Genomic DNA, 14822 nt, shown 5'->3' on the forward strand with positions numbered 1-14822 from the left:
GAGTTAATTGTTGTTCCTCCTTCAAACCACCTTTAATCACGTAATATGGCTTTGCTACAATGCACAAAAATGATCTCGGTGCGCCTATTCATTCATTCTTTTATTTATTTATTTTCATTCATCACGTCCAGTAATTGACATATTGTCCCATTTCCAACTGCTGGTGCCTCAGGGCATGTGTACGCTAAAAGCCCAACCTCGCCCCCTAGAATGCGTCTCCCCTCTGCTGCTTTAGCACTGTTGACAAGGCTGCCGACCATTCACCGAGACGCGTCCATCTTAAGCCGCGCCCACAGCGTTGCCCGGCCAACCAATCGGATTGGCAGGGATGGATATAGCCAACTTGGAATCCTCAACTGGCTCCAATGTGACAGTTCCAAGCGCTGTATACTAATGTCCTCTCTGCGGTGAAAGTGACCAGGCTTGGGCAGATGCAGGCGGACGAAATGGAGGTACCTATTAATAATATTAATAACAGCAACAGGCAGAAGTCTCTTCCGAAAGTCAAAGAGCTGTTCAAGAATCAGCGAAAGGATTCGGAGGTAAATCCGAAGAACCCGTGTCCAGCTGGTAATCACGCCGGCAGCAGTGTGCTAGGGGAAGGTTTGGTGTCGGAGCTTTAAAAGCCCGTGTCAGCCACCCCTTTTGAAAGCATGCTTAATCGGAGTTTGATATTCGGTGACAGCGCGAGCTACTGCTAAAAATATATTTATGAGAGTAGCCAATGTGACGGGGCTCGGTCTGCGACATTTTTCGGGGTTGATTGGCGGTTTCGTGTAGCCTAATGCTGGAAGCCGAGCCGACGACTTTTTAAAACCAATTTCTCATTTGAAACGCTATGAACACTGACATATTACCATTATGAACCGTTGTCGTCGTCGTCGTTATCGCTGTTTGTATTGACACATCGGTGTGAATGATCTTGGAGAGAAAACGCCTATGCTGTGATTTGCTGATCGTTCATGCCACAATTTGAAAACCCGTATAATTGATTTTTTTCAGTTTACGTCTCTCTCGTATATCTGGACACTCAGACTTAAAAGTTGACAGCAATATTTTATTAATGTTACAAGCGATTTCTAATTATCGCAGTTAAAGCATGTAATAAACCTGTTATGGATAGCCTACACGGTGACTCAAAGAAATGACCAAATGCATGTAAAAATTACTGTTTAAGGACGATAGATTATATAGCCTACAATGAGATTCAAGGGCAGCATATTATTGGAAATGTGTATGCTTTCAGTTTAGCTCCGCTGCTCCCTTCAAACGTCAACTGATGTTTCATTTATGCACTGGAAATGACAGGAAATGCATTTTTCATTCAGCCCTTGGATGTGCAATCTGGACACGTTCTTTTCACTAAAAACGAAATGCGTTGCAGTGGATGATATTCTTTATTTTTTTAAAATGCTTAATGCTTAATTTGTTTAGCATAATTTTTTAAACATTTTTTTATGTAGCCTACCTCTTTCATATCCTCAGCCAGAGTTTTGTATTAGAATGGAGTTTCACTGCACAAACCAGCTGGCATGCTTTTATGCCGGCCACTTCTGAGATCTACTTTGCTCAGTTGTTGACAGGTGACATTTAAAGATGTGCTTTCTTTCATGTGTTTTTCAAAGCATTTTTCACTTTAGCTATTAAAAGTCAACCTTATCCAGTCAAACGGACTGGTCGTTCTTTACGAACAGTCCATTGACTGAGCTGGATATTTACTGCAGCAGTTCGGGTTCACTGCCTTTCTCGAGAGCTCAATCTCAGGGTTGCAAACCCTAACCAGCATGCTCTAGTGGCGCCCGCGAGTGAGCGACTGTTTTTTTAGCATGCTCTGCCGAGCAGCATATTCTGTGAAACCATCACAGATTTCAGACAGCCAGTATAATCCACAGTGCCAATACAATCCAAATTGTGTTTACTCCGGATATAGCCTACCTCATGTAATGCGGGTTTAAATGGGACATATTACAACTGACCGTAATGCACGTAGTATATTGGCTAAACTGGCCGTTGATGTGGCTCCTTGATGTGATGCATGGCAGTTTCATATTGGCGGCGTCTGCGTCTTGCGCTGCCAGTTTTGTAATCTGGCTGCGGGTTTCGGCCAGAGGAGTCCGCTTAAACCCCGGGGTAGCGGAGCAGGAAAAATCACATGCCTGCTTCCATAGATTACAGCTTTGAACGGCGCTGTAGTGAAAGTATGCATTAGCCCCATTAGCCCCCACTGTTTCCTGCTGACAGTGAAGCTTAATTGATGTGATCTTAATTGAAACTCGTATTCATTAAATAAATGAATTAGATGAGTTGTTTCTGAAACAGATCATGCCATGTCTTTCTTTTGCACAGATAATTCATTCATAGGGCACAGTGGTGTATTTGTTTTTTGGTGGATTGTTTGTAAGCAAACAGGATGTCATGGTTACACCCCTTCCATAGGAGTTCCCCTGTGGAGCTGTGCAATGTTTTCACCAATCATTTTCGATGATTGGTGGCATGCTGACCCAGGGTTCCTTCTAACAAAAACATTTTGTTCATCAATGAAATGCTTGTGGCCAATATCTTACATGTGGCTGCTAAAATGTCATTGCTACTGATGGCAAAGTAGTTGTAGAGGTTGGCAGATTGTTTCTCATTCCCTACAAATACACACATACATACTAACATTGAGTATTAGCATCATATTTCAATAAATAAATAAATAAATAAATAAATAAATAAATAAACACTGTGAGCTGAAAATATGAGCTGCTCTATGTTCCTGGTGCCCTGTTGTAGTTTCACTGGTATTACTGCAAGTTCATTTTCTGTGTTCTGTGTCTCTTTTTTCCTGTGACTTATTGGATTATTACATATATTTTTCAGAGCGAGACATCTAACAGTTGTTGTAGAAGGAGAGGAATTGGGTTGGGAGTCACTATCCTGGGAAGGATACTATGGGAATCTCCCTCATCAAGCATTGTATGTCTGAAGGCACACTGTCTTTGCATTTATCTGCTGCTATTGTTGATAACTAAGACGCAGAAAGCAAGCTGCAGCACGCATCACTCCGAAGCCAAATTATACAATGGAAAAATGAAAAAAAAAAAGTACAGGAGAAAATCCATCAGCCCTCAGCATTTTTGTTTTGCTGGAAAGTGGATTTGTTGTGGCTGCTCTTCTGATTGAGTTCCTTTATAGGTCATCATATTCTCAATGGGAATTTTTACGGTCCACTGTCCTCGGCCGACTGTGGGCTGGTATAAATCTTCCCCCCGGCAACGTCGCCCTGGCTTGTCATGTTTCTTCTGGCTTCTCCACTTCTGCTACTACAGTATGACCAGTTCCTAATGCCGAAGGGCAGCTTTCCTCCTGCTCCGCGCTCCTCTCAAAAAACACTCAGGCGGAGGTCAGCCGCGGTTTGCCCAACGTGACCGCTTTTGCCGTAAAGCAGGCGGGATATAGTTCTCTGGTTTTATATTGGGCTAATATAAAACCAGTCGCCCCCTCCACAGCGAGTTTGAGTTGCTACTCTACTCTCTGGCCAATGTTTCAGAGCACCAGTAGCGAAAAAGAAACGTCTATAAGAGCTTCTTTGTCCCAGCTTGCAATCAGTCATTTGAACAAAACCAGATAACGAGCTATTATTTTGTGTGTGTGTGTGTCTTCTGTGTTATTGTACTATATTTTGTTTTTATACATGTATTTCTATTTCTGAGGTGAGACAAAAGACAAATTCTCAGCCTTTGTTGGATGATAAAGTTTCAGCTCACGCTTTTGAAAACACAGGCTAACCCTGGAATTGTTATAATAAACCCAAGGGTAGTTATAATCTTAATCTTATGATTACTTTTTTAAATCTTCAGTATGTTTCCCACAGTACAGTGTGAGGAAATGTGCATGTGGCATGTTGCTTCTGAAATTAGAATGCTCAATCAAAGTGAAGTTCTTTATAGTATGTCAGACTTGACATTTTACAAGAAAGAGTTTTTAATAATCGGCTGTCACGTTTGAGGAAAATCTCAGCGCAAGTCTTTGGTGACTCAGCCCACTTTTTCACTCTGATGTTTTACTTTTTTGCAACATGTATTTTATGAAAATAAAACAGACGTGTGATGATTCATCTCAGCCAAGGGGAACATGCTGCAAACCAGCTGAACCAGTATGGTTGGGCAGTTCTTTGACAAGTCTGTCGGTTTCTTCGTTGGTTTAAAACGGTAATATTTAAAAAAATATCCCCCAGTGAAGTTCCTGAACATCGGCTTCAAGCTAATACCACAAACGTGGGCAGTTGCATTTGAGATATATTACCTAAGACTGCTTGGTGAAGTGAAGAAAGGGTTTGTTGAGGACAAAGTACAGTTACCTCATGCTCATCAAACAGGCAACCATCCGTGAACCAGTGTCTATGAATAGCATATTAAGCTTTAGCTCTTCAAAATGGGAGATGCTATTTCTTTTACCAAACTTTTTTTTCCTGAGATCTAAAATCCATTTTTAAATTTTTTTTATTTTGTGTTATTTGTTCCATTTGGCCGTTCTTAACACACAGACTGGTGGAGATATCTGAGATTGTGCCAGTTGGAAACAGCCAGGGTTTACGTTTGTTCTATTTATTGATGTTGTGCTGCTATGGCGTGTCATTGAGTGTAAGAGGTACAGAAACAGAAGCATGACTGCAGTGTTCCTCTCCTGAAGGCTGCTGTGTGAGCTGCAGGCTGCACTGTTGTGTACTCCGGTTTCAGTTTGCTCAGGCCTGAGGCCTGTTAAACGCACAGTATGGTGTCCTCTCACTGCTGACTTCCCGGCTGTCTGCTCGGTGCCGTCTTCTTCAGTCATTAAGACAGAGGTTCTGCTCCTTATTTGCGTAGGGAAATTGCCCACGGAGCGTTTGTCTATGTGAGCGATGGCTGCGATACTGGACTGTGTACTCCTCTCTGGTCGACTGTACTCCTCTCTGGTTATCTGTACCCCTCTCTGGTCGGCTGTACCCATCTCTGGTCGGCTGTACCCATCTCTGGTCGGCTGTACCCATCTCTGGTCGGCTGTACCCATCTCTGGTCGGCTGTACCCATCTCTGGTCGGCTGTACCCATCTCTGGTCGGCTGTACCCATCTCTGGTCGGCTGTACCCCTCTCTGGTCGGCTGTACCCATCTCTGGTCGGCTGTACCCATCTCTGGTCGGCTCTACCGCTATCGGGGTGTCTGTGGCCTGCTCTGGTCGGCTGTACCCCCCTCTGGTCAGCTGTACCCCTCTCAGGGTGTCTGTGGCCTGCTCTGGAGACCTGTAACCCACTCCGGGCCTTATTTTTCAGGGCTCCATGGAGTTGCCGACCCTGGAGTTTGAGTATGGCGACACAGACAGCCTCACGGCTGAACTTTCCGGTGAGTTCGGTGGGGCCTTTCTCCATTCACTCAGGGTAAGTACCCTGCCCGACAGTACAATGGCAGCGCCCCAGCAGGGAATGGAACCCCAAAATGAGCCCATTACACTGCACGACATCATACTGCAGATCTCAGGAAGGTTGGTCGGGTACAGTTGAGTTCTAGAATTCTCCCGGGTCACTCCCTGATGTCACCTCCTTCTCTCCTTTCCCACACAGAGCTCTACAGTTACACGGAGGAGCCGGAGTTCGGCCTCAACAGGGACTGCTTCGAAGAGGACTTCCGGAAGCAAGGTAGGCTGAGGCCGAACGGGCGTTCCCTTTCGAGGGGAACAGACCTGGCTCGCTCCGAGCGGCTCCTCGAGCTCTGGCGCTCAGTCGTTTCGTGATGCTACGTGTGACGCTGGTGTTAGCTGGTCTTCCGGTTTGACTGTTGCGGCAGTCACTGTGCTACCTGTGACGAGGCGAGGTAACACAGTTTTACCGTGTTGAATTTGTTCTGTTACCAGACTGTTAAGTTATCTAAACTGAGAGAGACCGAAAGAGAGAGGGGGGAGGAGAGAGGCAGAGCGAGAGAGAGAGCAGTATGAGGTATAAGCACTATGAGGCTGAAACAAAGATGATGATTACCTTACATGCTGCCAGGTGTTATGTTACTTCTTATCTGCCTCTGAAAGAATCTGAGAATACACAGTCAGCAGTGCTGTGCAGTGTGTGTGTGTGTGTATGCACACTTGTGCCTGCCCAGTATCCAGCATTTTAATATGGGTCTGGCTGAAGGCAATTGAGCCCCTAATTTCTGGCCAATGGAATTCAGATTGTTTGTCAATGTGTGGTGTTATGTTTCTGGGTCACATGACTAAATGCTGACTCGGTATAATGCAGGAGAGGGGAAACCCCATTCCTGAGGGCCAAGTCTGTTTCTGCATTCCATGCCTTTGTACCAAACTTATGGTCATGAGTGACAGCTGAAGACTGAGTAGCCACCAGTCACCGAAGGCATTGTAACATTTGTTGTCACCAACGTGGCTTGTGATTGGTGAAGCTCCCCTCTGCTGGTTATGACACTGGCATCCCATCCATATTTTATCACGTCTGCTTCAGATTTACTGGCTGCTGCTTCTTTCTGCCCAATAAGATTACACCAGCACTGTTTCAGAGCTGTTGACATCCTAAAATAATGAGCTGGATAAAGAATTATTGGCCTCTTTTGTAATCCCTCGTGTCCTCCTTCTCAATCTGCTTCGGTCCGTGGCTGCTGACGATTTTGGCAGGTTTACGGGAAAGCCGAGTCGTTCTTTTTTGTTTGTTTTTTGCGACGGTGGTCAGGCCGATGCAGCGTAAACGCTAGTGACTCGCTCGTTTTTCCCTCCCCTCTTTCCCAAACAACAACGTGTCTTTTTCTCCCCCCTCTCTCTGGCACGAATGCCCATCCTGGCAGGATTACCCGTGCACGTGGCCAGGCTTGCTTTACCTCTGTTTGCCCACTGTCTGTTTGTCTGTACCATCAAACGGCAGTTGTGTTTGCGTGCGATAACGGTCGACAAGTCGATGCCAGTGCTTCTGGGGTTCGGCTAAAAACCGCACTGATGATCCACCCAAACGGGGACATTTGCACATGATGACATCAATCACTGAGGGAGTGCTAAATCCTGATGTCTGTGTGCTGTACCCTTTCAAATGTCCAGCAGTAAAGCAGTTCTCTTGCGTGTGATGCTTGCGGTTGCCAGAAATGCACATCATCTCTTTTCAGCTTTGATCTGAGCTGTGTCCGTGACCTCTGACCTCACGGCTGAACCGTCACGTCAAAGAATATTTGCTAATTAACCCAAACGCCGTCTTGTAGAAATCTGCAATGCATGAATAGCATTCTGATTGGCTACACAATCAAGTACATTTCATTCCATTAGATACGCTGGTAATCGCCGTAAAAGAGAATTGAAATCTGTTGACCTTCAAGGTCAAATAATAGGAAACTATGCACACAGACAGACACACACACATACTAAGCGTTGAAACGATGCACGTACGGTCTGCAAGGTCCGATATGATACAGGACACGCCATAAGGGCCCAAAAACAATAGCACACACTGCCCCAAGTCATCGAATGCCTTGACACGATACACCATAATGCCCTCCAATGGAGCTCGGGGAGATGAGGAATCTGCTGTAAGCCTGTCCGATAGGCTCTCTGAGCAGATGCAACGCTTCATAAGAGGGATTTTTAAAAGAACGTCTTTAATCCCGCACACTGATCCCTTCCTCAAGACTCGGAGGAATGGAGGAGATCTTCATTACGGTCCTGTCGATAGGACATCACAGAGAGCATGGTCGAGAGCGGTCAGGAGGGCTGTCGAAGGCCAGGGGCGGCAGTGGAGGGGGGGGAGGAGTTCTCCAGGTCAACGAGTGTGAATTCTGCTAACTCGGCAAGGATGTAGTGCACTGGTCAAGGGTGTACGCTATTGTGTGTGTGTGTGTGTGCGTGTGTCTGCTTCTGTGTGTGTGTGTGTGTGTGTGTATGTCTACATGTGTGTGTGCATGTGTGGGTGTCTGCTTGTGTGTGTTTGTTTGTGTGCGTGTGTGTGTGTTTCTGTGTGCATGTGTCTGCTTGTGTGCGTGTGTGTGTCTGCGTGTGTGTGTATGTGTTGGGAGGAGGGTCAATAAATGCATTTTAAGATTAATTTTAACCACCAGAGGCTGAGTGGCCATTTTGACTGAAGAGCCAAAAAATGTAAACCATGGCAGGAGGAGCGGTGCCAGGAACACAGAGCCAAGCTTAGACTGTGACAGCAGGGTCCTCACACCCCCGCACGCCCAGAGGATATGGAGCAGTTGTCTGGAGAGGACTGGAGCGAATGCATCTCACCACTCTGTCACAAGCTCTGTCTGTTTGACATATTGTGCGGTAATGCTGTAGTCCTGATTTTTGTTGGCTACTCTTGTGCGTGTGCGTTGCATGTGTGCGTTGCATGTGTGCGTGTGTGCGTGTGTGTGTGTGTGTGTGCATGTGTGTGTTCGTGTGTGTACGTGTGTGTGTGTGTGTGTATGCGTGTGTACGTGTGTATGTGTACGTGTGTGTGTGTGTGTGTGTTTGTGTGTGTGTGTGTGTGTGTGTGTGTGTGTGTGTGTGTGTTGTGTGTGTGTGTGTACGTGTGTGTGTGTGTGTGTGTGTGTGTGTGTGCGCGTATGCTTTTCTTCAGTTGTCGTCAGCCCTTAATTTCAGCGGTTATTGCCAGATTGAATATGGGAGATGGGGGCGTTCGGGGCGTTCGGGGCAGAATTTCAGCGGCTCGCCTGTCGGTGTTTTGTGCACTTCGATACGCGCTGCTGGACGTAAACTGTGGAGCCATTTCCTCTGTGTCAAGTACAATGATGTCAAGCTTTTATTAAAACAAAAAAGGTCAGCACTTATTTTAGCAAATTCTCCAGACCACTAGAGCTGATTTCGAAGGGGAAGAATGGCTCATTGTTTGCGCTTAACCAGGTGAAAACGTTTCCGACAGCGTTTACCTTGGAATATCCCGCAGCTTTGAAATCACCGGCGCTGCACAGACAGCACACGGAAAGCCGAAGTTTTATCTAATATTTGTGACAGCACCCGTGAGAAGGCTAGGCTGCTGTACCTAATGCAGCATTTCATCTCAAAATGACCTTGCAGTGTCTCTCTTGCTCAAACGTACATCAGGGGGAAGGAAGGCTGGATTTCAAGCCAGCTTCTGCACTAAATAATTTTAATAGGCCCTATCATTTATGTGATCTGACATTTTAGATCATAAGCGCTTCCCCGATTAGCCCTGAGGAACTCACAAGTGACAGCTGAGGATTGATCATCTGTCCATGTGTGAAACATTTAGTGGCCTAATCTGCGAGTGACTGGGGTTGGCAAGTATGTGGCTAATTAGCTAAATGAGCCGGTCTAATTAGTGGAAACGAGAACTTCAAATACTCCGACCCAGAACTGGGAGAGAATTGTCCACTCTTGATGTACAGTATTCCAGTATACATAGGCGTCTATTATTTACTCAGGCACTGTAAGTAAAAAAAAAAAAAAAAAATTTTAAATACAGAGCATAGCGCTATGAGTAAACTTGTAAACCTGGCCTTTGAGAAGCTGAATGAACAGACGAAGGAGTCTTTTCACCTCATTTCTCCCTCTTGGTAGAAGGCTGGTAAACCGCGTGGGCGCTAATGAAGGTGTCGCGCTAACGAAGCTGATTACAGCCGTGATCCTGGGTTCTCGTGATTGAGGAGCTTGCCAGCTTCAGTCCGGATCTCCCGTCCCCGTCAGCCGCTGGCTTAATTGCGTCTAATGTGTCAGCAGCGCCGCCCTTTTGTGCAGGTCCTGACGAGTCCTTTCAGCGGTGACAAAGACACCGGGGTCCCATCGGCAGTTTTTTTTTTTTTTTTTCCGTACAGAAATCGATTTTCCGTAGCTTAAAAGCCTAGGTTTAATTTTAATGAATAATAATTCTAATTATAATTCATTCATTATAATTAATGATTTAGATGCAGAGGCCACAAAAGCAAAGCTGTCCTCTTAGCTGTATGTAAAAAAAAAAGTAAAAAATGAAATCCGCTGTTGATGGGTAATCTTTATTCACACTGCTTAATTGTGCAAAATGATGGGCTTAAAGATACATTTTCTGTCCCCCTTATCAGTAGGCTACCAGCTGCCATTGATGGAGTATCTCACTGTGCGGTGGAAATGAGTCTGTGTGCACAGTACCAGCCCCAAAATGGAGGGGTTAGGGTACTGCCTTTGAAATCACACTTCACATACTGTAGTACTGAGTAGTATGTTGTTCCTCTCTGTGATTTACCTAGCTGTGTTTTATTTATTGATTGTTTTTTTTTTTTCATTCAGACAGATGCAGGTTGACATAGAGAACATTGTGCAAAACAATCCATTGCATTGGACCTTAGAAGAATCAAGAAGACAACAGTTTAAATAACTTGGTGTTCTGACAATAACATGATGAGAACAATGACTGCAGTTATTTATTTTCTGGTAACCTCTAGTATGAAAACTCCTGACTCCTGGTTTGATGGATGTTGTTGCTTTTGTAGGAACTGTAGTGTTCCTTATAGTTTTTTGTGCTGTGTCATTTTTATGCTGCAGCCTTTCGGCCAGGGCTAGGCTAAAAAAGTGATGTGTGAAATACGTGTGCGTCCGCTGTTCTGGTGCGAGTGAAGGCTTCGAATCCCAAGTACGGATTAACAAGACCAGGGTAACACCTAGTATATGGCTGGACCTAACACACGTGATCCGGCCGACCAACGGTGTGACTTCATAACACGGCCGGCCAATGGCGTAACTTCATCACTCACTCACTCGGTCACTCACTCAGTCAGTCACGGACATTTGCGTTTGTAGGGCTGGCCCCGCTGTTGCGGTCCAGCCGAAAACCGGCTCTGAGCTACGGCGAGCTACCGCCAGCACTGCGAGACGCCGCAGGGGTGCTGGAAGCGGAGAGAGAGAGAGAGAGAGAGGGAGAGAGGGAGAGAGCGGCCGCCCGTCTCTTCCGTTCACTCCCCCCATCAGTCATTTTTCGCGGATGCGCGGCGCGGCGCTCTCCCCTTAACGCTGACGGCTTTGACGGACCGCGTTAACGCGGCGGCTCCCGCTTGTCCGTCACAGCGAGCGAACTGGGCGTGGGAAAACGCCGATGAGCAATGAGCCTGTCTGCCTGCGCTGGGGATTTAGACATGCTCCACGCGGGGGGGGGGGAGCGTCTTTCCTCTGCCAAGACTCATCAGTGACAAATCAGCTCTGCGTCCTCCCCGGTCCGACGAGAATAATTATTTCCCCGTTTATGCTTCGTTCAGGGAGAAGCGTTTCATTCTGCTCAAAGTGTATCCATTATGAAACATTTCATTCCAAAAATTAAATATCCTGTGTCAAATTTGAATAATTTTTTTATTGTCACTAGGAGACATTGTTTTTCTAAGACTTTTAGAAAATATGGTGGTGCAGTGAGCATTGTCACCCTGCAGCAAGAAGGTCCTGGGTTCGAATCCAGGCTGGGGCCTTTGTATGTGTGTATGTGTGTGTGTGTCCTGTGTGGGTTTCCTCTGGGTACTCCAGTTTTCTCCCACAATCCCAAAACATGCAGGTTATGCTAACTAACCTTTTCTAAAAGATTTGAATTCTCAGTGAACATATACACTTTGAGTTAACAATCTCTGTTATTGAGTACCTCCCTGTTAAATTAGGTAGTTGGGATCTTCTGGCTAATTAGATTTGGTCTAATGTTCAAGATCCCCCGGCTCTAATGGAGAAAAGTGTTAAAAGCAACTGCATTACAGGGGAGCCTAATACGTGTCTGTTTATTTACCGTAAGGAATATTTCCCATTGAAAGTAAAGCCGTCTAACGGTTAAAAACCGGTGAAAGAGCTGAAATGTGGGTCCTCGGGATCTGGGCTAAGCCGAAAATTCCCCACAGCATTCATACCAGGCGGGTTACTCTGGCTGTGGATGGTGCTGGGTAGTTTGGGTGTTTTAATGAGGGAAACTGAGCCTTGTTAATCCGCTTCTCGTGCAGAAACCAGGGCTCACCTCAGCCCCGTGAGAAACGCATGACCCAGACCTCTTTCTGTCTCTCTCTCTCTCCTCTTCCACTGTTTCCCACACTCCCTTTTCCCCTTTCTCCTTCTCTCTATCTCTGTATTTCCCTATCCTTCCCTCTCTCTCTTTATCCCTCTTCCCTATCTATTTTTCCATCTATCCCTCTATCTCTGTGTCCTTTTTCTCCCCTCTCTCCATCCCTCACCCTTTCTCTCTCTATCCCACATTTCTCTCTCCCCCTCTCTTGTCCCTCTCTGTCCTCTGTCTTGCTCTCTCCCACTTGTTTCTCCTGTCTCTCTCCTGCTTTCCCTCCCTCTCTCCCTCTCTGCTCTCTCTCTCTCCTGCTCTGTCCCTCTCTCTCTCCTCTTCTCTCTTCCAGTGAAGAAGAAAAAATGGATAGAGCTGGGCCTGTCTGAGCAGAGGGCTTATGTGATGAGGCTGCTGGACTCGCTGGAGGTGACCAACCGGGAGAAGAGGCTGAAGGTGGCCCGCGCTGTCCTGTACCTGGCGCAAGGTAGCTAACGAACACGTCCTGTACCTGGCGCAAGGTAGCTAACGAACACGTCCTGTACCTGGCGCAAGGTAGCTAACGAACACACCCTGTACCTGGTACAAGGAAGCTAATGAGCATGGCCTGTACCTGGCGCAAGGTAGCTAACGAACACGTCCTGTACCTGGTACAAGGTAGCTAACGAGCACGGCCTGTACTTGGTACAAGGTAGCTAATGAGCACGGCCAATACCTGGTACAAGGTACCTAATGAACACACCCTGTACTTAATGGAAAGTAGCTAATGAACACACCCTGTACTTAATGCAAAGTAGCTAATGAACACACCCTGTACCTAACACAAGATAGCTAATGAACAAGCTCTGTTTCCCAGGGGTGTTTGATGAGTGCGACACGGAGGCGGACGTCCTGCACTGGTCCCGGCACAACGTCTTCCTGCTGTACGACATGGGCACCTTCACCGCCCTGCTGGAGCTGCTGAGCATGGAGATCGAGTGAGTCCCGAAAAAAAAAAGACACCGTTACCATAGAGACCTGCCTCACGGTGACCCCCTTCCTCTAGCCCTCTCACTGGCTGGCACGTCCACAAACAAATTATTTCTGTTTCTTTTTATTACTTCTTTCGAATGCAGTAACAAGTCATGGCAGCAATAACAGTATCAACGGTCAGTAATAACGGTTGTTTTTGATGGACCCCACATGCATTACATACAGCAGCTGAGTGGTAAAAGATGACTGAGTTGGACTGAGCTAAATACTAAAAGCTTTTCAACATGGTGTCGTAAATCAAATGATTATCTACTGCTTGCCAGAGCAGATTGTTAAAGGCAAACCCCGTCCCATAGTCATAGCATCCTAAGATTTCAGGATTACAGCCGTAGCTCTTGCAGTAGTTTATTCTTTGTGTCATTATCGGTCTTGTTTAAGCTCCCAGAGTTTTATTGATCCCTGTGTTGTTATTGATTAGTGCAAAGGGGCCTCTGTCTGTTGTTCATGCTCTTCATATCTGATTACATGTGCGCATGTAGTGCTCCTCTGAACAACTTTGTTATAAATATCTGCTGGGTAACGTTGCAGTCTGACCTGCTCTGGTGCGCTTTGCGTATAGGTGTCTGTACGCTGTCTGAGGTGACTAGGGCCGGGAAGCTCCGGAAAGCACACACAGCAGAGACTTAACTGGCGTATTTCTCAACCTCCGTGAGGGAAACCGGAAAACAAGCTAATTCAGCAATAAAAAAAAACAGATAAATAATTTGTGTCTGTTGCTCGTGGGACCACCCGTCATCTCTCTGCGTGAAGCTCGCTTCCTCTCGGCGGCAAGTCCGGCGTCCGTGCCGCGGACCTGAAGGCTCATTAATTCACCCCTTACTTACCCCCTACCCCCATGCTGAGGAGACGCCGCTTCGTTCCCCAGTGCCCCCCCACCCCCCCCCCAAACCCTGTACCCTCCCTCTCAGACTGACACTGCTGGGAACAGGAACAGCTGTGTGTGAACGCTGGACACCTTTTCACCCTTGGAGAGGAACTCTCACTCCGTGAGGCCAAAGTGCTAAATATAAATACTGCTGCCCACTCGCGCGCGCACACACACACACACACACACACATGCACATGCACGCATGGGCGCATGCAGACACACAGACACACACACAGGCACGCACGCATGGGCACACACATACAAATGAAAATGCACAGATACACATACACGCGCGTGCACACATGCAAACACTCCCACATGCACTCGTGTGCACACTCACTCAGATGAACACGTATACACACACATGCCTCCACATGCGCACACACACCCTCTGGAGAGAGACATAATGCCTAAATACACTTGGGACACTGACGCTCTCTTTGTTGATAAAAATTAATGAAGCGGCATAAATTTTTCAGGCTTTTTTTAGGCGAGGACACCGACCCTATAAATATGAATGTTATTTCTTTCCAAGGCTCTCCTTCAGGCTTCTGGTTGAAGGAGTTTTGGAATGTTCTGGAGACAGCTCGCCCTCCCCCACTCATGTTTAATGGGGGGGGGGGGGGTGTCGCTGGGTGATAATTTCAGCACTAGCCAGAGGGGAACCCTTCTGCTCTGACATTTTCTTGGGGGCGGGGGGGAAATTTGAGCACTCCATTCAAAGGGGGCCAGGCGTTGTAGTTACCCCACCAGATGTGATGTTCAGAGCCCTGAAATTTCAAGTGTGGCACTTCATGCCCCCTCAGCACCCCCCCCACCCCCTCCACCCCTGCTCCCTTCCCCCGGGATACGCCCGTGAAGCACCACTGCCCATGCGGATTTCGGAGGCATGTGGGGGGTGGGAGGTGCTAGGGAGGCGCAGAACACAGCCTGGTGCTCCCTACCACCTGTGCTTGGGAAGCAGCACT

At 46.9% G+C, this 14822-nt stretch overlaps 1 protein-coding gene across 2 annotated transcripts in view; it reads left to right on the forward strand.

The window, feature by feature from the left end:
• The first annotated feature begins 385 nt into the window (after positions 1-385).
• strip2 (striatin interacting protein 2) overlaps positions 386-14822 on the forward strand; it is a 34511-nt gene continuing 20074 nt past the window's right edge. The window contains exons 1-5 of one of the 2 annotated variants that reach the window (XM_064344846.1): positions 386-542; positions 5292-5361; positions 5580-5654; positions 12307-12441; positions 12811-12931. In XM_064344846.1, coding sequence (XP_064200916.1) covers positions 432-542; positions 5292-5361; positions 5580-5654; positions 12307-12441; positions 12811-12931 — 512 coding nt within the window. In that variant the 5' untranslated portion in view covers positions 386-431. The remainder of the gene's footprint in view (positions 543-5291; positions 5362-5579; positions 5655-12306; positions 12442-12810; positions 12932-14822) is intronic. The other variant, XM_064344847.1, reaches the window with a different exon arrangement.

The sequence above is a fragment of the Anguilla rostrata genome, chromosome 7 (genome assembly GCF_018555375.3).
Source record: "Anguilla rostrata isolate EN2019 chromosome 7, ASM1855537v3, whole genome shotgun sequence".
In the NCBI taxonomy this organism is placed as follows: domain Eukaryota; kingdom Metazoa; phylum Chordata; class Actinopteri; order Anguilliformes; family Anguillidae; genus Anguilla; species Anguilla rostrata.